General features: G+C 41.1%; 1 protein-coding gene across 3 annotated transcripts in view; it reads right to left on the bottom strand.

Annotated features, from left to right (window-relative positions):
• Positions 1-27421, bottom strand: part of cd276 (CD276 molecule) — a 73457-nt gene that overhangs the window by 32359 nt on the left and 13677 nt on the right. For all 3 annotated transcript variants that reach the window (XM_061039661.1, XM_061039668.1, XM_061039651.1), the window contains exons 3-4: positions 18049-18399; positions 15637-15933 (exon numbers count right to left, since the gene is read on the bottom strand). In XM_061039661.1, the coding sequence (XP_060895644.1) occupies positions 15637-15933; positions 18049-18399 (648 nt within the window). The remainder of the gene's footprint in view (positions 1-15636; positions 15934-18048; positions 18400-27421) is intronic.

The raw sequence follows: 27421 nt of genomic DNA, 5'->3' as shown, positions 1-27421 counted from the left end.
GCTACATCAGGTTCCTTTTCAAACAGTTTAATTACATTGTTAGCCCCTTGGAGCATTACAATAACCTGTAAACATAAAACCAACATATTATCAACAGAACAAGCTTTCAAGGTCTGAACACATTTAAGTCCTATATTCAATCTCCTGAGAGGAGAATGTCGATCAACCCCTTTGCTCTTTTGCTGCTCATCTTCTAGGCCAGGGGTCTCCAACCTTTTCTCATGTTAGAGCTACTTTGAAAGAAAAAAAAATGTCTCAGAGCTATTTGCATCATTCCTAATTTACATAACATATCAAATCATGTAAAATGTATGATACATTATGATGAACTATGACCTCTCTGTCTCTCTCTCTCAGCCTTAGGGATTTGGATTTGTGGCAATAACAAGTTTTTATAGTATTTTATCTGTTAAGGATTAATTATCTGATTGGCTGGACAAAGTCTTGTGTTGGAGTTTGTAATATTCCAAATTCTAAATTTTGACAGAAAGATTTTTTTATTTTTACTGGAAATGCAAATCAGTTCCAAATATCGGTCTTCGTTCTCATGAACTACTAATAAAAAAAACTATCTATGTGGACCCCTAGTGCAGACCCTCTCCAAGCCACTGTTAGCATCTAGCAGAACATCAGCATTTGCCAACATGATGTCAGTCTCACTTTTATGGTCCCCAAACAACATCTCACTGAATGTGATATGTAAGGTGGGGTGTTATATATGTAGTTTCTTCTGATGATCTGGAAAATGTCGGCAGAAAAGCTTGGGAGACATAGAAAAAAAAAATACTGAGATGCAGATTCTGACGGGCTTACTATTATCAGAGGACATCTGTGTCTGCTGATGTGGTAGGCAACTTGCCGTGCAATTTTTATTTCACAAATTACAGACATGATTGATTCACACAGGATTAAAAAAACAAATATCCTCTGCAAGTATCACAAATTATCAGAGGCCCCCAGCTAATACAAATCCTGTGCAAATAGATCTTCAGAGAAACTCATTTCATGTTACATGTATTCATGTAATTGTCAGTCTAAAAACATTGACCGTCGGGACTATAACCCAGAACCTCCATCCTGCTTGTAGTGTTATTTTATCTTAGAGTGTTCACATGCTGCTGACAGGAAATGACTTTATGTAAATGATAAAGTGCACAGGTGAACACATTAACAAGGCTCATTACACATCGAATACTTCAATGACACATAGAAACAAACACTAAATAATTTTCACTTCCTGTACTACTAGAAAGCCATAGTGGCACAGTTGTTGAGCCACATCTCCATTAAGCTCATTTCAATGGCTCATTGCACTAAGAATAAAAAGTTGAATCTCTCAGCACACAGCCTGTGAAGTGCTCACCGACAGTATTGCTGAAACAACTCGTGTGTTACATCAGCAAAGTGAGAAGTGGGTGAGAAATAATGTCCAGGAGATGAACTTAGACATGACACTTACTGAGCCATCAATTCAAGTGTTCATTTAAGTCAGAAACACAACAAGCTTTTCCTCTTTGGCATTTTCTTTGTCTCTTTAGATTGCCATGAACCTGTAATGGAAAAGCTCAATATTGTAGTCACTCAGTCAAACTTGAGCTCTGACAGCAAAGACTATTTCCTTTGCCTTGCATGATCTTTAAAAGTCATCATTGTTTCTGTGATATCAAAAAGTATCGATTTTTTTTTTTTTTGATGAAACAAAACCTCATCCCAAGGAACAGTCGGTTCTTACTCCATAACATCTCTGAATAGTTACAGGAAACAAGCTGAACCCTGTATCACAAAGAAATGAAATTCTATCCCAATAAAAAATAAAGAACAGCCTGGACCTCTCCAAAGAGTGCAAGTTCTTAGTAGGCTTCCCCCACTTCAGTACGACTGGGTGAATATATATTGACAGATTTTTTAAAGACATATATATCTGTATATTTTTACCTTGGGCTGTTATTGTAAAACAGAAATGCTCATTTTCCTCCGCTGCAGTCATCCTTGGCTACGAGGGGGGAAAACCCCCAATAATATAAAGTAGCACTCGAGTTAGGCCAATGTCAGGCTTCAGAGCAGGTTGGGGCTGTTTATTTTATGAACGAAAGCAAATATCTTCAAATAATTAAACCATAACTTATGTTGTTTATTACAATAACAAGGAAACCTTATACAACCACACAGATGTTGCGTTCAGGGAGGTCAGAGGTAACAACCTCTTACACCACTAGTCCTAGCTGGAGTACAGTGTCATAATTAAGGACATTTCTCATGGCAGATCCTTACAACAAAAGGCTTCAATTTCTTTCCCTAGAGCATGTTTTTCTGAATAAATATGTAAGTCTGAATCGCTTGCATGGCTCATTCAATACAAATATATACATTCATTCTATTGTAACTATCGTCAACTTTTAAAGTCTAATAGGTGATTATATAACACATTATAAAGGAGGACTTAACATCCCTTGACTCAGGTTTTCTCATAACCACAACTCATTGCTCGCTCAGATAAATGACTGCAGGCTGCTAGAACTTTGAATCATTTTGATGAATAATGACTAATGTAGATATTTCAAAGATGTAAGGCATTTCAAAACTGAACAATTTTACAATGTTCATCAAGGACTCCGCTGGATCAATACCTATAAGTGCTATGTTGAGTACATGTTATACAAACATTTCCTTTTCTCATTTTAAATAAGTCTGTTTAGAGTTCTTATTAGAGGTGGGCAGTATGACCTGAGATTAATATCATGGTATTATATCGTGGTATTACAATACTAAAAGGGATTGTGCATTTCAACGCATCTTCATGCACTATGACCCCCTTGTCCCCCTCAACCACGCATGGCTGTCTGATGTGATTCTCAACTCATTTGTGTGCATGAGACCAGAGAAATGTGTTTCGGCCACTATGTGCTCTGTGTTCAGTACATTGTAGAGTGTCAGTGAATCTGCAGAAGAGAAACAAACTTCAATCACACAGATTGTGTTTAGCTGCTGCTGAAAACACCACATTTCCTAATATGGCTCTTTAATTGTAAAAGCATTCCTACACCATAATAACAGGGGGCTTTTATTGTGAAGGATTTGTCGGAAATAGAATCAAATTAGTCGAGCTTTGGCGGAGCTAAAAGAAGCTCCATGGCAGAATGTGATACCGGTGTTGTTATTGATACATGTTTACCAACCACCCCTAGTTCAGATAAAATACTGATCAACCCCAAATCACGACTCAAATGGATCAAGTAGCATTATGTATTACAGATATTACATTCAATTGTAACATCTCATTTACGTTGTTTTTTATTGCAATTATTTTATAACAGTATGAAGCAACCTGGGGGTGTGCTTTGACAGTTAAGAAGAGTCCCTAACAATGCCTCTAAGCAGTTTCAAAATCACTGTCAAATACAGACTTCTCATGGCTTATTGCTTAAATATACTTTGTCTCCTTCCAGCACTTTTAAATTATGATGTCTCAGTCAAACTGAAAAAGGGGAATCTGTAAATCTCTCTCCCACTGGAATACAGCTAATCACAGTTTCACAACTTGTGTGAAGCTAAGTTATGTAGCCTGAGAAAAAGCTCAGCCTCTGGCGGAGGCATATCGTTCATACAGATGCCCCACAAGGGTAGCACTTGAAGACTAATGTTTTATGACTAATGCAAGACTAGCACTCGCACAAATAAGGATGTTTATTCACTTATTTATCATAAAAAATAAATAAATTAAGGACTTAAAACAATGCAAGATGCATATGAACACAATCTAATGGAGCAGCAAAACTAAAAAACTGAAATTGGTCAACTTTCAAAATGTGGACAATCATCAACACTGATAAGCAAATTTTCAAAACCATTTTTGTTTATGGTTGCAGAAAATGGCTTAGGCTTCTGGCGGTGTGCACTGAATATATTAAATCAGAAAGAGGCAAAAACAAAGAGGTTGAGAGAAAGACAAGGATGAGTAGAAAAGATGAGACTGTGAGATAATCTTCAGACTGTTTTTTCATATTTTACAGATAGGTACGAGTCCACAGGCTGCAGGCTACTGTTTGGTTGTTCTTGAACAAAGCATTAACCCCTTCAACCCAGCTGGAGCTGATAGGTGACATGCAGGACGAGTTGTTGTTACCCCCAGGTGTGAGTGTGTGATCCTGGCCACAGCTACAGACAGCATGCATGCTAAGCAAGCATTTGTAGGTGGAAATAAAAAGACAACAGACATTTTTGTGAGCTAAAGGGTCTCTATAGATACAGCAGAATTGTGTTACAGCTACACCAACAAGACCTTGTAGGTCTGATGCAGTATACCCAACCTGACTGTCAAAGCTGCTTTGAAACACCAAGAAACAATTATGTAAGTCACAATTACTATACGTGATGGAAAATCAGTGCAAATGTGTGCAAAGGATACTCTACAGCCAGCTTAATTGCACATATGTTGTATAACAGAATGGATGTTCATTACTTCTCCCGGCAATTAGTTCCTGACACTCTGTATTGTTCTTTTTTGAGTCACACAATAGACCTCTAAAGCCCTGACTGACAGGGAGACCTTGAAGCAAATGTGAGAATGAGTTTGCTCTCCGTCCCTCCCTTCTTATTATCATATTTTGACACTAAAATTATTGCATACTACTGCCGTTTTTTTGTATCTGTCTGCTCTTTGCTTTCAAACGTATGATGAATAATGAGAAAATACTGGCAGAAACATAATTCAAGACTTTCTTATAAATCAATGGCAGATTTACAATGTACAGGATTACAAGTTGAATCCTATTTTACTCTGTAACCTTGACAGCTTCTTTGCCTGCTTTGGAGTACCGGCACTAATTCTTCTCGTGGTACACAATACAAAACAGGACACACTTACTTTCATCTCTGGATGTAAGGCATCACTCTGCTGAAGCAGCACATACTTCAAACCTATAACCAGTTACATCATTGTGCCCACAATGTCATCACGGTATGTCACGTGGCTTAACTGACACGCAGTGAAATATTGAAATCCAAGGGCATCAGTCGCCTGCCTGCCAAGTTTATCAGGTTGATACACAATCTGCAGCAACACGTTCAATTTATGGGAGCCCAAAATGAGGATTCAAATCAACAACGGGACTTTAGAGTTTATATCTAAGGTATATAAGGTATGCATTGAATTATGTCACATTGACACATTTAAGAGAGTTTAACACTTATTGCTCAAAATGAGGTGGTGATATATTTGATACATTGTACATGTACGCTGCATACTGGCTCAATACTTTCACAAGAAACATAAGGAATTCTACTGATTGTGTAAATGAAAATGAAGTATAAATCTCATACAAATGAATGTGCCCTGTTCAAATCATCACAACAAAAAAGCTAACGTGTAAATACGGTAAACGTGAAGACGTGAAGGCCCTGAATGTTAAATAAATTATATTTATACATATTACACTCTGACGGTGCCGGAGACAGAGAAACGGACAGCATATGCATACTGACAGAAACTGTCAAAAACTGCTCATTTAATCATGCAGCCTTGTGTTACTCTGTTTGACACTCTGGTCTATCAGTGAAGTTTATAAAATCCACTCTATTGTTTCACTTCTCAAATGAAAAATCCCTCTGCTTGCTGAACACACATTCAGAGATCTGCGTAGGGGTTATAAGGACAAATTCATTGATAGGGACAATTCAGTGGTAGTCGGACATTTGTGTAGGACATATCTGTACAGAAGCGTAGCGACAAAAAACACAAAAGCTCTCTCTCCTTTCACTTTTTTTTCCTTTTTTGTTGTTTAGCAGTGCGTTTTCTGGTGCACTGGATTTTTTTTCCCAATACAGTGCCCACACCACCATATCGGCGTACAGCCTAAATTGCAGTTAGAAATGACAAATTCACCTGTCCTGTAATGGAAGATTTAGTTCTCCCTGAAAACACTTTCGTACAAAACCAGTCAGAGGCGGCAGCAGGAAAAAGCCTGATCTGCTTTCTCACTGAGAGACGCATGAAAAACATATCTCTCATAGCTATATGGTGCTAAATGAAGCTACAGCTGGCAGATGGTTAGCCAGGCTAGATGATTCACCTTGTTTTGGGTCTTTCTGCTAAGCTAACCAGATTCAGGCAGCCTCATTGTAAATTTAGCAGAGAGGTTTATCTTCTCATCTAAGACTTAACCGGAAAGCAAAAAAAACCCCAACATATTTCTTAAATCTCAAACTATCCCTTTGAAATCAAATTAAATGCATCAGCAAACCTTAAAATCAGTCAAATTTATTCTCCAAAGATTATAGTCCGGCTGGTTGAGTTTCCGGTTTCCACATCACAGCCACAGCACTCTGAAAGACTCTCAGCAGTTTAACCCTGTTTGGAGCGCTTAACCCCTCTAACAGCCACATCAGGAAAATGACCGTGCATTACAAGCGGCATCACTCATCATCTGGTGGAGTAAGTGGCTGAGAGCATTGAGACAGATACATTATAGATATGACAGAGTCTTGCAGTATGGGTCATTGAGCTGTCTGTCTGCTGTTGACAGAGTGTTGCTTACTGCGGCAACACACTTGAGACGGGCAAGTGATGAAATTAAACACAGTTGACAATATTATAATATAGTTTGTTTCCTGGTGGACAGTTTGTCTGTAATGAGCTGCAAGTTGTCAAGCTCTGGGGAGACAAGCGTTGCTTCGGAGCCGGAGCCATCGGGAAGATTTTAATGCATCCTGAAGGGGTTGTGAGTCATCGTAGGCTGCTGTCCATTCAAACTGGTATCATAAGGAGCACAGTCACAGTGAGGCTTAATCATAGTCATTACTGTGATATTTGACACTGGGGTTGAAATAAAGGGCTCTGTAATAGGTGCATTTCGTATCACACAGTGAGTCAGTGGGTGCGGATGTATCTTCAAGTCAGGCTGTCACGGAGGGGGTACACAGGGGAGGTGAGCGAGTCGAGCACCCCGCCTGCTCAAAAGAGTTCTCCTCTGGGACACAGCCACACACTCTGTTCTTAACTTCCATTTCACACTTGGTAATCAATTACTGGTCTCTAGAGCTATCAGAGAAAGAGCTACCTATCCTGAGAATAAGCTAAATCTCTCAACACCTCCTAATTGAAAACACATTATGTTGCTAGACAATGCTCTTTGTGTGTAGCCAGCCACTAATTTGGCCTGTTTGCATGCACAGAACAAAGCAATTTACTGAGGTTGCAAACACCCTTTGCAGGACAATAATTCACGGTGTTATCAGATGCAGAGTTTAAACATCAAATGAACAGGCTGAATAACTAAATAACCAAACTTTGAAGGTGTGCCCAGCCTTTTGTTAGTGGCTACTCTCCCAGTGCCTGTGAAAAGCTGAAGCTAATATGATTTCATATTGTGAAGCCAAGACTGATGCCAGACCTCCCGAAACCAATCCCTCTTACAGGATTTAGCGTGAGCTGTGTGAAATGTACACTGCAGGGCCCCACCGGCCCCACTGATAGCCCTTGCTGTGAGTCCAAATCAAAATGAACCCGATCAATAACAAAAGAGGGCTTTTGTGCATTTACTGCCGTCGTAAATACAGTGTCCTGAAAAAGAAAGCAAGGGAGGACTGAGAGAAACAGGTTTCCACCAGGCTACAGACGGGCATAAAGATGTCAGGGCGGGCTGCCCCCCTAATATAATGGTAGGGGAAACACTGCATGGGCTAAGATCTTTGCTCCAAGAAGACATGCCAAACAGAAAGAAAACTTGATTCACAGCCTTGCTATGTGTCCAAATGGAACCAGATTAGGGTTTCCCTCAAAAGCTGCAGTGCTAGGCCTAAATTTGACAATAGAAGTCACACTACAATCATTAACAAGAGGGACATAATGTCACATAATGTCTCTTACTATTTGATATTTTTCTGAATTGTTGTGATTGTGGGTAGATCCTTCCGGTAACAGCGGATCGAACAGTTTGTGAGAGGGAAGGGCAAGGGGAGATTGCCCTTTAATTGATCACGCATGTGAATGTGCTCTTAGATGGATGATGATTATATAATATAGATATAATAACCTCCAGAGGAACCTCAGAAATCATATTAACAAGATAAGGACTGACAGCCGCTCACAGTGACCTTGACCTTTGACAACCAAAATGGAATTAATTTATCCTCGAGTCCAACAGGGTGTTATTGCTACATTGGAAGATATTTCCTCCTGTCATTCCTGAGATATCATGTTAGCATGATTAGCATAACGTTATCCATGACCTTTCAGGTAAAAAAAAAATGTTGTTACTTTGTCATTATACCCTATTGGACATTTCTGAGATTGTGTGATAATTTGCACATTTCTTCAGTCCAAGCGAACAGTTGTGCTAAATTTGAAGAGATTTCCCGCAGCTCTTTCTGAAATATTGCAATCACAAAGAATTGGGCATACAGTCAAATGGACTAACAGATGTTATCCCTTGCCATCACGTTCATCATTGAGGTGGAATAGCACCTTATCGTATGGGGAAAAATACTTTTAGCGACACAGTTTATTGTCGTCATTTTGACATCAAACCAGTGCAATGCAAACCTTTCAAGTTTACAAGTCAAGATGAAAGGGGACATGATGAGAGAGAATATATCCCTGAACAAAAGAGAGAAGTTCATTTTATCCTTCTAATTGTACCGCTCCAAAAGAATCGCACACAGACCAGAAAGTGCCCTGAATCCAACTCTACAATCCCTTACAGTTAGACTGGGAGCAAGACAAATAACATTTGCAGAGCCATAATACAGGGATAACCTTCCCTATGCTGAAAGCCCAGAACAGGACATTTAAACATCTCAGAGCACTGACTGACTGCAGCAAGAGGCCTGAGTTAATAATCCTAATTGGAATTAATGTATTTACAATGGTGCCATTGCTGCCTACCTACATTTATTTAAGATTGCCTGCATTACTTCAACTGTCTATTTGGTTGTTTTCCCTGGCCGGGATCCTGATAAGACAGAGCATGTATTCAGCAAGAGAAAGAAGGCCTATTTGTGCACTGGACACTAATTAATACAGTGCTCCGTCGGGAAAGTCGCCTGCTTGCTGCTCTACTGACAAAAGATTCATTTATACTGCTGTTTTCTGCTTCTCCAAAGGCTCTGTTAATTGCATTTAAATTAGTCCTTGTTCAGTAGAGAACAAGAACCAGCACAGGGGTTTTATATATAAAGTGAAAACAGGACTGAGCAACATATAACCTCAAAGTTGACGGACAGAGCTTTTGGAAGAAGATCCTACCAGAGAAATGAGGAAACATGTTTGTTAAATATTTCACAAGTAATAACAATTACTGCAATTTTACCACAACAGCTAAACCCTTTTCACACATACGGAAATCTCCTGAAAAACTCCGGAGATTCGGCTACCCGGAGGGTCTTTAGGCTATGTGTGAACGCAAACAGCCACATTTTTCGCATGGACTTTACCCGGAGTTTCTCCGGCCAGACCCCTAGTATTTCTTCCGCAGAAAGTCCGAGTGAGCTGATGTATGAACGTGGCAGCATATACTCTGGAGATTTTCAATTTGAGCCAATGGAAGTGTCTGCACGCGACCACTACGATCTCCGTGCACGTAATTAAACGGCTGCATTATGTTTTCTGTTCGTCAGTATGTTGTTCTCTGCTCTTTTGTGGATGTTGTCATTCCATTGGATTACACATAGCATTGATATAAAGGCAAATATTCTCATTATAACGTCATGTAGCGGACTCTGTTGCTACGGCTGCTACTTCCGCGTTGTTATTTTACGTCACGTCTTACCTCGGGAAATCCCCCGAGCCCCCTCCCCTCTGACAGGGATAACCCCCCGCTGTGAGGAGCATATGTGAACGGCTAGGTCGGGAGAATCTCTGGAGAAGTCCTCCTGTAAATATCTAGATATTATCTGGAGTGCATATGTGAAAACGACTCTAGAGAGGACTGTATCTTTCTGTTTGGCCCTCTTACATTAAAGCGAAAGCATTGCTTTGTTACTATTGCCAGTCACAAACTGCTAAATGATATTTTCATAGATTCTTGGGGGTTGTATATGAAAACATTTATAGAAAAGAGTCGCTGGTACTCCTCAAAGACAAGGAATGTGTTCTTTATGGTTTGGCTATGCGTGGCAGGTACCTATTTAGATGGCAATGGTATGTCAGGATCAGGAGGAGCTCAGAAGACATAATAACATAGTAAAGAGGGACAAGAAGCAAGCTGGCACACATCTAATGAGGAAAAATAAGTGTAATGAATAGCTGAATGCTCTCACGAAGCCCACCTACCATTAGCACCCTTGTGAGCTTCCATCTTCACAGTAAAGGTCAATGTTTATATAGCAATTAAAGATGTTTTTTAACCTTGATATACTCAGTGAAGGTTGGTTAAGCATGCACATGCTTCACAATCATACAGTTACAAGCAATCTCCTTTGGGAAATGTGCCCCATAAAGCAATGTTGTACCAGGAGTGGAATATCCTGGGAAAGACTCTCTGAAAGGACTGATGAAAACTGAATCTGACAGAAAACTGAGGAAATGCTCAAAATGAGGTCTAGAGGACATGGGAGAAAAGTAAATCTCTCCAAACCAAACCCATGTATCCCATGTTTAAATGTGCACTATGGAGTTTTGGTGGTGAAATTTGAAAGTTGGAGAAGTGAAACAATTATTTGCTATATTTTCTGAAGTAAATACACAAACTTTATTCAAATGAAAAACTGGGTCCCTGAAAAATGTTTGGAGCTAAAAGGCTACCAGTAGAGTTATGGTTTCACTGTTGCGGACCCCCCACCATAACTTTTCGCGCATCATTTTATCTTCAAACAGTGTTACAGGGACCAAATTTTCCTCTGAGGACAGTTTGTGTATAGAGTTATGATCAAATAACACAGAATCTGTACACTTCTCCAACTTTTAAATTCCTCTACCAAAACTACATAGTGCACCTTTAACTTAGCATTGGAAAATCACTCCAGCTCCACACTCTAGTCAAGATATGGTCACTTCTGGCTCCGGAAAAGCAACATGGCGGCTGGTATATTGACCTCTAGGGTTTAATATGCAGTTGAAAACCCAAAAGGGAGATTTCATGATAGCTACACCCATTAATTATTCAGTTTTGGTTCCTTTGTTGAATAATGTCACAACACAGAGCATTAAGAAGTCTTGTCTCATAAATCTCCAACAACAACAACAAACTTCTAAGCAAAGTGGATTTTCATTGCAGTTCAACCATAACTTTAACCTACTAAGTGATGTTTTGTGTAGTTAGTTGCAGTATATTACTCTGTACTAATGTTGCTATAATCTGCTGGTCAAGTGCCTGCAAAAGCTTGATATAATAGTATATTATTTTGCTAAGAATAGGAAAATAAGCCATAACATTCATTAGAAAAATAATGCTATATTTTTACCCCTAGGACACAAACAATAAAACTCAATGGCTAGGATAATGGGACTTTCTATAACCTCTTCTCATTTGTCTTTTAGAAACAGAAAAAGGTAAGAAAACGAAGAAAAAAAAACAGAAGAAAAAAGTAACAAGCAAAGCAAACCAAGACCGAACAGACAGGACTGAGACTGGGAAATAAATCTTGGATGCTCTTTCTGTGAAACAACAGTGCCAGATAGATAGTGAAATTCAGCAAAAAGACTTCTACACCACGTGAGGTGATCTTCCTCCACGTCAGCGGGTCCATCTCCTTCCTGTCAGACAGTAGTGCCACAACTCTGAGCTCAGCAAACGTTTTCATCTCCATCTTGCTTTCTGTCACCTGCTTCTCACCCCCTCCTAACCCTGTCTCCTTAGCTCCCTCTCTCTCTCTATCTCCCTGCCTCATCTCTCTGTCTCCTTCCTTTTCCCACTCTATACGTCTCCATCCTCACAATGTTCACTGTAAATGCTGTGCCAGCATAGTGATGCCAGTGAAATGGCGCCATCCTCATTGGGAGTGCTAGCAGACGGAGTGGGGGTGGTGCTGGTGCTGGATGGGGTGTTCAGTGACAGGCCCTGAAACCCAGCCATCAGAGGACGAAACACTGCAGCATTCACACAACACCTGGTAGACGGGATACATGGCTAAAAATGCTCATTTAAAAAAAGACAATAAGTAAAAAAAGAATAGGAACTAGACCCTTGAGCCCCCAAAACTGCAAAAACATTGCTCTTTTTTTTTTATTAGCACAAAGTGGTCAGTGTGTGGAGGGAGTGTGAGACAGTTTATGTAAGCCCCAGTGTAACCATCAGAACAGGTGTAGGAGGAAGGCGGAACAAGAGGGGGGTGGGGGTGGTATACTCGCAAGCTGGCCAGGCAGCAGACAAACCACGGTTCATTTGAGGACTGAAGCTGCTCCTTTCCATCATTCGACTGTTCATTAATACCAGCTGTTCCTCTGGGTCTCCCCAACTAAGCCCTGCTGCACTCTGCAAAATCTATCAATATCCCAGCAACACAAAAACACTCACTATTCCAGAGCCTGGCTTAAAAACTGACCAGCACTCCACAGGGCATTACCGTCTCTTTGAGGTGCCTGGCTCTGGTGCGCATTTGCCGTGTGCATATGTTATTGACAGTCTGAATGTTTCTGGCGAGGTAGCAAAACTGGTGGTGACTATAAAAGAGGTAAGATTAACATGGATGACTTCACACAGACTCTCAGAGTGAAGCTCATGCCTGCCCACATAGTCCTCTCCTCAGTGTGGGTAAAAGGTTCATTTTCTCAAAATTAACCTTGTCAAACTCCTGTTCTGCCTGGGGGAGATTTGTATTACTGTTGCAATTTTTCAATCAGCAATTGGAGAGAGTGTGAAATTTTAGCATGCTTGTTCACTCTCTGCCCCCCCCCCTCCATCACTCCCTCTTTCTTCCTCTTCCATTTCTTATTCTGTTTTTTTTTTTTTTTTTTATCGCTCTCAAAGTCCATTTGGAATTTTAAGCTTATTTCACCCGTTCTTATAATAGGATTCTTCACTTCCTCAGTGTGCTGTGCGGTGGGGCTTTATTTGTATACAGCAAGCAAGTGTGTTCGCTGTATCAAGTCAAGCTCGCACACTCCACACAGAAGAGTTCTGTCGGGTCAAAATTAATTACAGAAGCTGTTAAGCACACACCAGCTGTTGTAAACAAATGCAAATATATTTTCATTTCAAACAAGCCCTCTGGCATAGCACAAATCTGTAAATCTTCTCAGTGGGCCATCATCAAGTTGTGCTGGCGTTCCAAAAGAGAAACTACTCTCATTCATGGACGCCAAAAAGCTTAAAGTCATGATCAACATTTTTTAACTAAGGGGTATCCCAGTTTATTTTGTTGCCCCCTCTCTTGTTTGACCAGATTATTTTTCAGTCTGTCACACTCTTTTCTCATCTTTATTTGACTGATTTCTTACTTTCCTTTTGATACCTGGGGAACAGCTCATCCATTAAATGCCAGATGAAAATCAAAGCCTTTATAAAATGCTCTAATATTGAATCCTCAGAGTATTAGTATCTTTGTGGGATTTGATCATTTCTAAAGGAACATATATTTATTATTGAAGTCACAAAACAGGAAGATATCCTTACTTTCATATCTAGAGTTTCACATATTTCATCTAAGTACTAAGTATTAGAACAGGGGAGCATTTAAAAATAACTATCTAGAAGAGGCTTACAATATGAAATGTTGATCTGGTGGTGCCATATTTGTTCAATGGAAGATCTCATAGCTTCTATTAAGCACAACATAAATGTGCTCCTGAACATAAAATGCCACTGTGCCAACCTTTTTTATCCTTTCACACTACTGCTGTCTTAGAAGTAATGTAAAAGGTCTGCTGTCAAACCACCGGACAACAGAGCAGCTTCATTCCTCGGGCTGCACAACTCCTGAAATCATCCTTGGAAATCCACCATGAATAAGAGTTGTTTTTGTATGGATACAGAGTTTGGATTCATCAAAAGAAGCATCCAGGTGTGTTTCTGATGGGGCTAAAACATCAATTATGTCTGAAAAACCTATTCTCATAATGTTATATATTCTTGTTCCTGATGCTGCCTTATCATCATTACTTTGCAAACTTGAAACCAAAAGCAAACAAACCAGGTTAAAAAGATTAGAGTCTGAGTTTGTCGTCAGTGGGCGTTATACCTAATGGATTGGCAACACAAAGGATTTTGATGTTCAAAAAGTTTTGACATCAGGTAAACAAACTGTTGAAGTTAAAATGTTTGGATTGAATTAAATAAAAGCTATACTCTAAGAAACAGAGAAGAGAAACTAAATGAATTGTAAAGGTTGTTTTCACTGTTTCACATTAACTCACTTCCATTGACGAACACAAAATAAATGACCATCTCAATTACTAATCCAGAATGACTCATTCAACACCTTTTCGAAAGGAGAACCTCATTTGTCGAGGGGAAATAAAGCAGACAAATAAACTGAAATCAAAAGGTAATAAAACAATCATATCCCTTTCTACCAAACCACAAGTAGTGCATCAATCCATGAAAGGTCAGAGGGAAATAGCAGCCAGGGGCAGCATTCACTCGGTTACCTTGCAGCCGTATTTCATTCCCACCATGTGTTTAATACCTTTTCACTCCCCCAGTGGTCCCTCTGACTGGTTATTTGTACTGTTTTTGAAAGAGGCCAACCAAACTGTTAGAAAGGCCACCCTACCTCAGTCATCCAGCAAGCCTGCCCTGCCAATCGGCCATCCTGTTTCCAGACAGCACAGTCATTTCCCAGCCCAGTGGAGCAGCACTCCCTGACCTCTGCCTCGACCTCCGCCTCAACAGCCCGAGCTCCAGCAACAGCTCCAGCCCAGAGAGCAGGCTGAGGCCACCTCCACTTATTTATGAGCCATTTCACACAGTGCTGCTCCCATTAGAGACCAGCCTTGGCCCACCTTACACGGCACTCTCCTTGCACTTAACACATAGAGTACCGCAGCAGGGTCGAGGGGGGTGGGTGGGTGGATTGAGGGGATCATTAGAGCTATCTCGTAGGTGCTGTCAAACGCCAAGCTCAAGATTGCATCAAACAATCAGAGAAACATATCAATGAACTTCACAGTTGGCAAAAACTTCCTCCAGACAGCTGCTCGGAAACCAATCACTATCAAGCACAATCTTTGATAACTGTATTGCCATTTGGAATTATGTGATGGATAACTATTTGACTAGCCTCAGGGAAATAATCACACAATGATCCAATTTAATAAGGGGTAAATCTTATTGAACCATAATTGTACATTTTATTATTCCTCATTTATGTCTTTGAAGCTTAACTGTTCTTCTCAGAAGAAATTAGAATTGAAAAGAGAAACCAAAAAGTTGCACAGCAAATTGACTGCCTGAGAGTTTAATAAGAAACTCAGCGTGCATTGCTTCAAACAAGATTAATCAGAGCTGGAAACAATATGTCTGCTATTTTCTAGTTGATATGTTTGGTTAATTTCTCTTTAGTTTCCCATATAAACCCTGGAAGTTAGCAATACAACAATTTGCTTGTCCACCATGTTTGTCTGTTCAGTGAGTCAAGAGCTGGTCACATTATATCACTGCTGGAGGCCAGTGACTATTGGCTACTTTATTTTGCATCAGAATTAAGGAGTCAATGTTGACTGACATGATTACTAAAGAGAATGGGAAGGAGTCCTGCACCCACCTGTGATTGTAACGAAGGCGTACCCCTCCTCGCCCAGGAGTGGGTTGATCAGACGGCAGCTGTAGGTGCTGTTGGGCTCCAGCAAAACTTTCAGCACACTAGTCATGGTGAACAGCCCTTCCTCATTGGCCACCAAAGAATTTGTGATGTTGTCCGTCAGGTTGTGCCCGCCCCCATCCTGCCAAATCACATCAGCTTCTGGATAACCACCATAGGCCACACATGTCAGGGCCACCTCATCACCTGGCCGCAGGTTGGATTCAGGCATCAAAGTCACAACAGGCTTGGAGTAGAGGGCTGAAAAAAGGAGAGAATACACAGAAAGATGAGGAGGTGAGGGATGAGGATTGAGGTTGTGAGGGAGGACAAAAAAAGGAGGAATAGGTTGAGTAAGGACGGGTGACGACGATAAGGGAGCAGCAGACGTGTACTGACTTTAGTTAGATTCTCTGCAGTGAGAGTCACCCTGGGAACTGTTTGACATGATTCCCATTAAATTCTTAATTATATTTAGGGAGCTTAGCATAACACAGTGCCTAAGATCCCACAGACACAGACAGCATCTGTGATACATCCTGATGCTGCATCTCTACACTCTAACGCAGCTCTCTCCAGAGAGCATTGAGCCACTCCTAGAAAGGAAATACGGTGTAAGCTGGGCGGGAGGTGGGCAGGCCTGGGAGAAAAGTGGCAGGCTCAGAGATTTGAGACGACTCAGCCTGTGGCATGAAAAAGAGTGCAGAAGGGTGGAGGTGAGGGGTGAGCCGCAGCCTCGCTGAAATCACGCTTCTTCAATCCCTTGAGCTAAAACACGAGTACAGAGGTGGCTGGGAGAGACACTGCTGTATTCCCAAAACCAATCATTGCACAGCAAACAATGGGGTGGAGCTGAGGGCGAGATGAAATAAGTTTGTCTGAGCTGCTTTCTGAAAAGTGGACTGTGAGCACAAAGACAGATTTAGCGTGGTACACACTAACTTCTCCAGCTGTTCATTTGACTGACGGAGAGAATTCCACTGAGGGCTCCTTTCATTTTCTTCCAGCACAGCATGAAGGAAGTCTACAGTGTTAACTGTAAACTCTGGCTAAATATAGAACATCTATAAATCTAATGCATAAAATGGAAGCAATTTGTCACTGTTGGAGACACTGTTTTCCCTCTCCACAGCCAGGAGAAAAAAAATTATTCATTAACAGCGCCTAATGCACACGCATCCTTGGAGACTACAGCAACAATCTCACAACAGATATAGAAATGGAGAAGGAGGAAAAGAAAAGCACACAGTATCATTATAAATAAATAATAGGCTCTCAGCTGTGAACATGGGCTATGTAGTCACACAGCAGAGAAGATGTTAGTGGAGGCTGATTGACCGTAGCAACAGCTGATAATCAAAGTCAGCAGATATTGACCATGACAGAGACCACTATCAGCGCTTATTGACCAAAAACACTGCTCAGCCGCCCTAAGAGAACGGTTTATCACCTGTCTGTCTTCATAGGAAACTGTATAGTACATTTGATTGCATACTGTTAACGTATATGTGTGAACAAGTGCTGAGGTCAGATCACTTTGAACACAATCCGACTAACGGGAAATAAAGATGCAAACATTTATTGTGTTTTGTTTTATTCTTACTGCCATTATAACTACGCTGAAAAGTCACAATGGACCTGTGTAGATATGTGTGTGTGTGTTTTTGTATGAGTAAAAACAGTTGCATATTGTTTTCACCTAATGATATCATCAAACAAACTTACAAAATGAGGATGTTTTATAGATATGGTCATCATCTAGTAAGAGAAATGCTATTCTGTTGCATCAATGGACATGAAGATCCAGCATTTCCACAACTCTGACTTCATAGAACTTGTTTTATTTTCTGCATTTTGTTCTGTCATTTATGACTCCCCTTACTTTGAGAGAGTCAAAAAATAAATAAATACAGGAGGATCTCTTTGACATCAAAAGGGTTTGAAAAAGACAATTATGAGCTGTCAGAAACTTTAGCAACACAAATTGAAAAGCATGTCATTGACTTGCGGGAAAATAAGCCTAACTAGAATTTTTCTGTCTTGAAGAATGAATTAAAAGATAGATAGATTCATTATTATTATCATGCAAGCAAATCCTCATCATAAAGTGAATTCAAGTCATTCCTGTTTTCTGCTTCAGTTTATTCAACAGTAATAGTAATAGAGAAAACATTGCAGCATAGGGAGAAGTAATGGAAGAGCTGTTGTAAGGTTTATAGCGTGTGTAGCTAAAACTAACCTGCAGCCATATTCCTGGCTCTGTTCTCTTTGTTTATGTGTGAATCTATTTTCCGCCTGCTACTGATCGTCATAAGTCTCCATGTGTGTTCATCTGTTTGTTTCTACATGTATCATGGACATCACAGCGTGACTCACCGGCCACCTGCAGCAGCAGAGCAGCACTGCCGTAGTCCTGCACCCTGATGAAGCAGGTATAACTGCCTTCGTCAGCCACCACCACCCTGCTCAGCTGGAGCGAAGTGTTGCCCAGGCCCAGCTGGGCGGGGAACAGGCTGGTACGGTTGGCGAATCTCTCTGCTTGGTCTGCCAGCTGGTCGTGCCCCTCCCCGTACCCGTGCACACTGCGTTTGGTGTCTGTCAGCTGCCAGAAGACGCTCAGATCAGACAGGTTGAAGGGACCGGCGGGGCTGAAGGAGCAGTTGAGGGTGGCATCCCTGCCGTGCAGCACCACCACTGGCTGCTCTGGGACGTGCACTTCCATCATAGCTAGAAGACAAATTGTGAAACATAAGGGTGGTGTCAATTTAAGAAAACAGTCGCAAAAATAAACAGTAATTGTCTTTTTACAGTTTGTACAGTTCGGATGACTGTTAGAAATGCCAGATAAGTTACCAATCAACGAAAAACATATGAAACACAATCTGAAATCTTAACAAACATGTTCCCTCTGCTGTTTTCACTTTGTCAAGCTTACATTCCAGACATCACCCATTTGTAACCCAGGTAGTCTAAATTAGAAAATAAACAGCATGAGTAAATACTACTTGGCCCAGGTCTAGTATAAACATACAGTATTCACTGAATCACAGCATTAATTCAGTGTGCTGTGTTCAAATGTGACAGTCTGACACCTACTCAAATTTGAATATCTTTGAAAAAATATCAAGGCAGCATTTTTGAAATATATTCCGTGACTGCTTCAGAAACATCCACTCTGTTTGTTCAGCTTGGTAGCACGGAGTGGGTGAGGCGGGATGAAGGCGAGAGAGCAGAAGAGAAGGGATCTTGAGGTAAGCATTAGGACTTTGTTTGTGTTCCTATAGGCTTTGCCTCCTGGCGATGGCTTAGTGCGCTGAAACTCTTCGATGGAATCAACAACATCTGTATAGCTTTGGTTAAATCGTTAGTTAAAACTTAAAAAAAAAAAAAAAAATCTTTTAGGAGAGGATGTGATACAACTGCAGCAAAACTCTTGAGCATGTGTTTTTGTGGCAATGAAAAGTGACTCTGCTTCTTATTAAACACTTCTAACCATAGGCTGCTGATGTTGTTGTGCACCTGCTGTGTGTATGGGAGTGTGTATGGAAGTGTGTGTGTGTGTGTGTGTGTGTGTGTGTGTGTGTGTGTGTGTGTGTGTGTGTGTGTGTGTGTGAGTGTTTGTCTACACTAGGCCAAGAGCAAACAGTACACTGCATAATCATTGTAGATTAGTAGCCATCTCAGGCCGTCCAGAGTACATCCATGGTAGTCAGCAATCTTCATTGATCCCCGTCTGTGCTTATACAACTCTGAGGCACTCATCAGCATCACAGGGGAGAGAAAAAACCCAGTCGGTCCCCGGAGCAATACACTCTGCTTTATACTCAGCCTCTTTAATTGTTATAATCACAGTGGCATTTTAACCTCCTCAACCCCTTTTTGAGCTCTGTCTATCTCACAGCCAACGCCAACGTTGAATCACTTTGCTGTGAAGGAGATTTGACCGCTGTAGAGGTGCAATAATTACTTCCCCTATTAACAACAAACACGTCTTTTTATCTGCCATGGTTCATGTGTGGATGGGTATTGCTATGTCAAAGCATGCCTGTTTTCAATCACAGTCAGCCAAGGTATCATCATCTCGCACACCCCCCCCCCCCCTCCCCCCAAACAATCTGCTCCTCTGTAGGAACAGTGACACCTACTGCCCTGAATCAGAGGTGCACGAAAATGGGACTGAAACATGCACAGATTGCTTTCCAAATAACCCATGCTTCATGTCAATGTCAGTATTTGGACACTGCAGAGTGATAAAGGAATCTTAATTACAATCATTTAATAAATATGAGTTATGAGTAAACAAGAAACATCATGATAACTGAAAAACAGAAAAGCCAGTTTAACAAAAATGTTCAACTAAACCTGTGTTGAGGGTTCATTAGTTGGTATGACTTTCCTTTTAATTAATTTGCGTCACAATATTGACGTGCCACAACACAATAATAATAATCTGACCAATCCGGTGATAGAAAAAAACCAATCACCTATCCTATCATACCATAATGTTCACACATTCCCTCTGCTGGGCTACTGCACAGCAAACACTACAGAAGAGTTAACTGGATAAAGAGAGGCAGGAGTGATTTTGTACTGGTGCTGATGTCACTGTCGCCAATAATAGGGACAACCAGAGCAAATTTTGGGTGCTTTTTTTGGTTGTCTTTTAAGGTGGCCCCAGCTATGTGACAATGAAAATGCTACTGGTGTTTTTAATGGTAGTAGAGGGTCAGTGACAGCTCTCTATGAAATGCGCATGTTTGAAGGAGGAGGAGGGAGAACAATTAAATCACTCCCCCAGCAGGCTGGGATGACTCACACCACCAAGTTCATACAGGAGAGGGGGAAGGGAAGGAGGGATGTGGAGAGAAAGAGCGGCTGGTGCCGAGCTCACACTTAAAGATGATATCTGGAAACAAGCCAAGGAAGAGATGGTGGCAGAGCCTCACACACTAATCCCTCAACACTGACCAAAGCCATGTCAGAGAGGAGAGAGATAGAAAGTCCCCTTTCTCATTCTACATCTCTGCCCCGCTCCTCCTCTTTCACTCACTGCTTCTTTAACCGGTGACCTACAACTCGCTCCAAAGGCCCTGGGAGGACGCACTTCTACACAGGGACACAGAGACACCAACCTGAAATTTGAAAGAGGATACAGGCGGGGCACTTAGCATTGCATCGAGGGGAAGAGATTGGACGGGGCAATCTACGCCCACTGACGTCATGGAAATCACATCATTTGTCCTATTCGTCAGAGGTGAAATACCATGAGCCGAAGAGAATCACTGAACACGGGTGTTTTTGACCTCCTGCGGTCTACAACAAGCGGCATGTTTCACTACAGTAGCTGACTCTTTGATCGTCTCTCCTTAAGTTTGCTCTTGACATGAATTCGCCAAAGAAACAAGCATGAATGAGAGAGGTCAAAGGTGCTAAAACAAGTGGTCTTTGGTGAAGGGAGCCAGGTTGCACCTTGTAGCACAGGCTGTGGTGTCCTATCAAAGGGTAAGCGGGGAATCTCGCCTCTCCCTTCTCCCTATCGATAAAGAGATGCTCAGAAGCCATGGAGGGCAGGCCGGGAGACGTCAGGCTGTGGGGATTTACACACTGCACTTTGTGTTTATGGGTCTCAGCTCTGTTTGAGTGCCTGCGAGACAGAGACGGGCACTTTCACAGCCGACATGAAATAAACTCATTACAGCCTTTGCTAGCGCCGGGCTGGCAACGGGCCCTGCTTAGCAGAAAAGCTAAGGGATGGCTAGAGAAGGCTGCAAGTGATCTTCACACTGCTGTCAACCCAACTTCCAAGACTTAACACCAACTTGTTACTATCAACACCATGCTTTTCTCAGATGTACAAAGCATAGGGGGTGCTGCTGGATTCGCTTCTACACTTGTATTTGTAGAGTGAAGTCATGCTAGCCAGACACATGAGGAGAGCGTGGAGGCTGAGTGTGAGACAGCGTGGGATTCAGCAGACTGTAAAGAGGAGGATCATAGCTTTTATGGGGAGGGTGCTCCAAGGTGACACAGGAATGTGTTGGTATATAAAATCCAGTGATATCTCAAATCATCCTGACAGATAGGTGAGTGTACATGCACCCACATCACATCATCATGTACTTAAAATATGGCGTTTGATTAGAACCAAATAACCGGTTAAGAAATAGCATTCATATATAATCCTTGTAATGTAGACAAGCCTGATTTAAATAAGTACACCGTGAATAAAATACATTCTATCTTTTATGTTTAACCATTAAATAAAACACAGGAACCTTTTCACAGATAAATAGATGGATAAAGTCTATGGTGCCCACCTGATTTTTATTTATCAATGGTGTGCAGCAGTGGTTCCCTATCTGTTTTCCTTCGAACCCCCCATATGAATCTAAGAAAAGCTGGGACCCCCAAGGACCTAATCGGAAAAATAATGATACGTAGCTGACAAAATAATTTTATCAAATAGGTCTACATACTTGTTCTTACTAAGACACCTTTGGATATCTATCCAGTAAGTGTTAAACATGATTTTAGAAATACGTGCAAATCTAATTTTGACAATCTTAGAGCAGACAAAGCCTTGCGCCCCCCTGAGATATTTGGCGCAGATCAAGGACCCTATGTTGGGAACCACCACCACATAAAGAAAAGTACATTACAAAGACATTAGACACTGTCTATTTAAACACGTCCTTCTCTTACTCACTCACAAATGTGAACTGCTTAGAGGCAAATGTGTAGCAGCTTGTACACAAAGCTTCCTTTATTTACTCATATCAGATAGAATACTTTTAAAAATGTTTCCTGCAGCAAAAAAAAATTGAGTCACCAAACGGCTGACCTTGGCATGTGCAACCTCATGCTGTTCCTCAGAACTTGGGATAATTTAAGAGAGAATGTGCCTCATTCGCAACTTTGCTGCTGACAGGTCGGAAGTATAACGACTAATCAAATCGTTTCTCTCCCATTTCATGTAGTGTAGTTTTCACATGTTGTACTAACGACTATAAAAGATAGACAGTGGCAACAATTTAAGTAAGGAAAAAAAGAGGATCTGGGAACATCTATTTTTTGATTCATGAAAAAAATACAAGGATCTGTGCATTTACTCTGCTTTTGACAAAAATATGACTGTTTGAAACTCACAAACCACGCCCTCCTAAATCAAATGAATGGATTATCCTACGAGAATGTATTACTTCCTTTTTTCTGCCCCTTTTCCACCTCAAAAGTGATTACAATTGCAATCAAGTAACTTGCACAAAATCAAACTTTATAGGACCCAATTTAAAGCTGTTTAAATTGTTTCCCCAAATACCCAAATTGAAACCATTTTTTTTACATTTCTACATTTGTTTTGTCCAAAGCGAAGCCCATCTGAGTTTAAGTACAACACAAACAAGGATCGAGACAGTAGACAGAAGGAAACAAAGTCAATAAGTGCCAATAATTATTTTTAAGTCCAATCAGACACAGGAGCTGACAGGTAGTGCACAGAGGCAATGCACAGACAGAGTGTATAATATATATATATATATACAGTACAGACCAAAAGTTTGGACACACCTTCTCATTCAAAGAGTTTTCTTTATTTTCATGACTATGAAAATTGCAGATTCACACTGAAGGCATCAAAACTATGAATTAACACATGTGGAATTATATACTTAACAAAAAAGTGTGAAACAACTGAAAATATGTCTTATATTCTAGGTTCTTCAAAGTAGCCACCTTTTGCTTTGATTACTGCTTTGCACACTCTTGGCATTCTCTTGATGAGCTTCAAGAGGTAGTCACCTGAAATGGTCTTCCAACAGTCTTGAAGGAGTTCCCAGAGATGCTTAGCACTTGTTGGCCCTTTTGCCTTCACTCTGCGGTCCAGCTCACCCCAAACCATCTCGATTGGGTTCAGGTCCGGTGACTGTGGAGGCCAGGTCATCTGGCGCAGCACCCCATCACTCTCCTTCTTGGTCAAATAGCCCTTACACAGCCTGGAGGTGTGTTTGGGGTCATTGTCCTGTTGAAAAATAAATGATGGTCCAACTAAACGCAAACCGGATGGAATAGCATGCCGCTGCAAGATGCTGTGGTAGCCATGCTGGTTCAGTATGCCTTCAATTTTGAATAAATCCCCAACAGTGTCACCAGCAAAGCACCCCCAAACCATCACACCTCCTCCTCCATGCTTCACGGTGGGAACCAGGCATGTAGAGTCCATCCGTTCACCTTTTCTGCGTCGCACAAAGACACGGTGGTTGGAACCAAAGATCTCAAATTTGGACTCATCAGACCAAAGCACAGATTTCCACTGGTCTAATGTCCATTCCTTGTGTTCTTTAGCCCAAACAAGTCTCTTCTGCTTGTTGCCTGTCCTTAGCAGTGGTTTCCTAACAGCTATTCTACCATGAAGGCCTGATTCACACAGTCTCCTCTTAACAGTTGTTCTAGAGATGTGTCTGCTGCTAGAACTCTGTGTGGCATTGACCTGGTCTCTAATCTGAGCTGCTGTTAACCTGCGATTTCTGAGGCTGGTGACTCGGATGAACTTATCCTCCGCAGCAGAGGTGACTCTTGGTCTTCCTTTCCTGGGGCGGTCCTCATGTGAGCCAGTTTCTTTGTAGCGTTTGATGGTTTTTGCGACTGCACTTGGGGACACTTTCAAAGTTTCCCCAATTTTTCGGACTGACTGACCTTCATTTCTTAAAGTAATGATGGCCACTGGTTTTTCTTTACTTAGCTGCTTTTTTCTTGCCATAATACAAATTCTAACAGTCTATTCAATGGGACTATCAGCTGTGTATCCACCTGACTTCTGCACAACACAACTGATGGTCCCAACCCCATTTATAAGGCAAGAAATCCCACTTATTGAACCTGACAGGGCACACCTGTGAAGTGAAAACCATTTCAGGTGACTACCTCTTGAAGCTCATAAAGAGAATGCAGAGTGTGTGCAAAGCAGTAATCAGAGCAAAAGGTGGCTACTTTGAAGAAACTAGAATATAAGGCGTATTTTCAGTTGTTTTACACTTTTTTGTTAAGTATATATTTCCACATGTGTTAATTCATAGTTTTGATGCCTTCAGTGTGAATCTACAATGTCAATAGTCATGAAAAGAAAGGACACTCATTGAATGAGAAGGTGTGTCCAAACTTTTGGTCTGTACTGTATATATATATATAGTTGTTCAATCATCAACACATCATCAACAGCTGCCACTTCATATCATCATCGCAAATATCCCATCAGTCTCATCTTCATCACATCATCAGTAGCATCAATATATTAAAGTGCAAATGTGTTTATGAAAGAGCTGGGTCTTTAGCTTTTTCTTAAAGGTGGAAGTGACCGAGCAATTGAAGCCACGAGTACCTTCAAAGTTAGCTGGGCATCAATCCCAACACCAAGGTTTCAGGCAGACTTTTGAGGGATTGGCTGGGATGACAAGCAGCTAAGACTTGGGGTAGGTTAAGCTGAAGGTGGAATTCTCTCATCCATTTAGAGATATCAGCAAGGCGTTATGAAATCTGTGCCAAGACTGTTATCTAGCAGGAATGACAGGAAGAGCTGGGTATCTTCCAGATTGCAATGGAGTTAGGAACCATGCATGGGAGCAGATGATTGCACCAAGTAAGGTGGTGTATATCGTATTATCAATGAGAATGTAACTCTTAACATATCCATAGAAACGCTAGAGTCATGGCATGCTCCTGTGGCAAATGGTAAATGGACTTGGGCTGCTATGTAAAGTGGCCACCAGTATTAACTAATCCATTCATAGACACTCACACACTGCAGACGAAGCAGCAGGGTTAAGTGTTTTGCACAAGGCACTGACATGTGGCTGCAGGAGCTAGGGATTGAACCCCCAACCTTCTAGTTGAGAGACGACCAAGTTTACGACTAAGCCGCAGCCACCCTATGTTATGAAATAATATGTTTTATCAAATTTGATCATTGCAATGATCATTTGATCATTTGATCAAGCGTATTCTTCCAATGACATAAATACTCCACACTAAAAAAAATGTAGGCCTATCATGCTGATACCCAAAACATCAGCTCTGTATGAATGAATGCCCTATTTAAAAGGAAAGACAGTTATTTCGATCTTTCTGTTGTTTATTGACGTAAATGGGGAGGAAGGCTTCTGCATAAAGCCAAGGCTGTGCAAAGTTAGTTGTAGACACGTATTGCAGTGGATGTCATTATTCCACAGCTCTGTCAGAAACAGAACCAGATAAAAGTTTTAGTTTGCGTTGGTATTAATAAGCAGTCTTAGTAGTGTCACTATCATCCAAAAACAAATAATATCTTGCTCTAAACAAATAGACCCACCCTACAAAAACAATTTCATGCAGAAACAGACACCTAAAGGCCAGAGAACACATTGATATTCCACACCTGTGTGACTCCTGACAGCTCCACAGCAGCACACTGTCTGAGGAATTGGACACAAGACACTACAATGGAGACAGTGTTACAAAGCTGCTCGGGAGCAGAGAGGTTCATATCAGCATGACCAGCGACAGTCACATAGACAAATACACACAGGGCTAGTACACAAGTGTCCGGACCTCTGACACACACAAATACAGAAAAACACACACTAGCAAACAATAAGCAAGCTGACTCCAATTCCATTTTCAAGTCATTTCTTTCTTCAGCTATCAGGAAGAACTATTTTCACAAGTCTCTGACATCAGATGAAATTCATAAATTGTGCCTTATCACATGTGCACAAACATATTTCAATTTAATACCAGATCAGGGCCCTTCCTGCTTAATATACGATATCAATTCAAGTTTACTCAGACTGCAACAACACAAAAAACAGCATCTGAACCACAATGTCTGTTTATATAGTAAATAATGGTGACAGTGAACAGGGATATTTACACAATTGGTTAAACACAGCAAGTCCACTTTTTTTAACAGGCATGTATAAAACTCTGCTGAAGCGCAGTTCCTACATAATGAAAATAAGCACCAGTGCTACAGGGAGCAATATTGACACAGCAAAGTAAACAGGTGCATTACTAACAGACTGCAATGGCAGTAAGGTTTAGTCAGGCCAGAAGAAAGCAGGAGAAATCTGCTTTTACAGCACTGCCCCCCTCTGTTGCTAAATGTTACTGCAGCTCAACACATTCTCATTCTGGACATTTTGCACCACATGAAACATCAAAGGATTTTACTCAAAGGATCTGTGAGCCCTTTCATACTGATAATTCTTATGATACAACCAATCCCTGTAAAAGTCTGAGGGGAAAGCTAGCTTTTGATTCCATGCTGCCAGGAACAGATGTAGATGTCCACAATACTCCATTTGAAAAAAAATATGCATCTGGAAAACATAAAGGGGGCAACAGGGGTGTATGGCTCGTAGGCATTAGTTGGTTCCAAATTAGCAATCTGAAAAAAATAGTCTGTGTCTTGAGTGGCTTTTTCTAAATGGCCCCTCAGTGAAAGAAGCACTATATGGATGAGATTAAGTCCGACTTTAAGCCTCCTGCTGTGCAAAGAGGTCACTTATAACATTTAGCTCTAAGAATAATCCCTCCATATTTGCTCCAGGAACTCATCACAGAGTGTGATAGCCCTCACCCAGGGGGGAGATACAGGTGACGGCAGATAGGGAAGACAACAACCTTGACTTGCTTATTTTTAGGGTTGACATAAATCAAGATGAGATTCACTGTTATGTTTTTTTTTTAATCCCTTTTATCATCTTTCTTGCCCTCCATC

Source organism: Labrus mixtus, chromosome 1 (assembly GCF_963584025.1).
Source record: "Labrus mixtus chromosome 1, fLabMix1.1, whole genome shotgun sequence".
NCBI classification, from domain to species: Eukaryota; Metazoa; Chordata; class Actinopteri; order Labriformes; family Labridae; genus Labrus; species Labrus mixtus.
The sequence above is the reverse complement of the archived record's forward strand: the minus strand, read 5'-3'. Positions and strand labels throughout refer to the sequence as shown.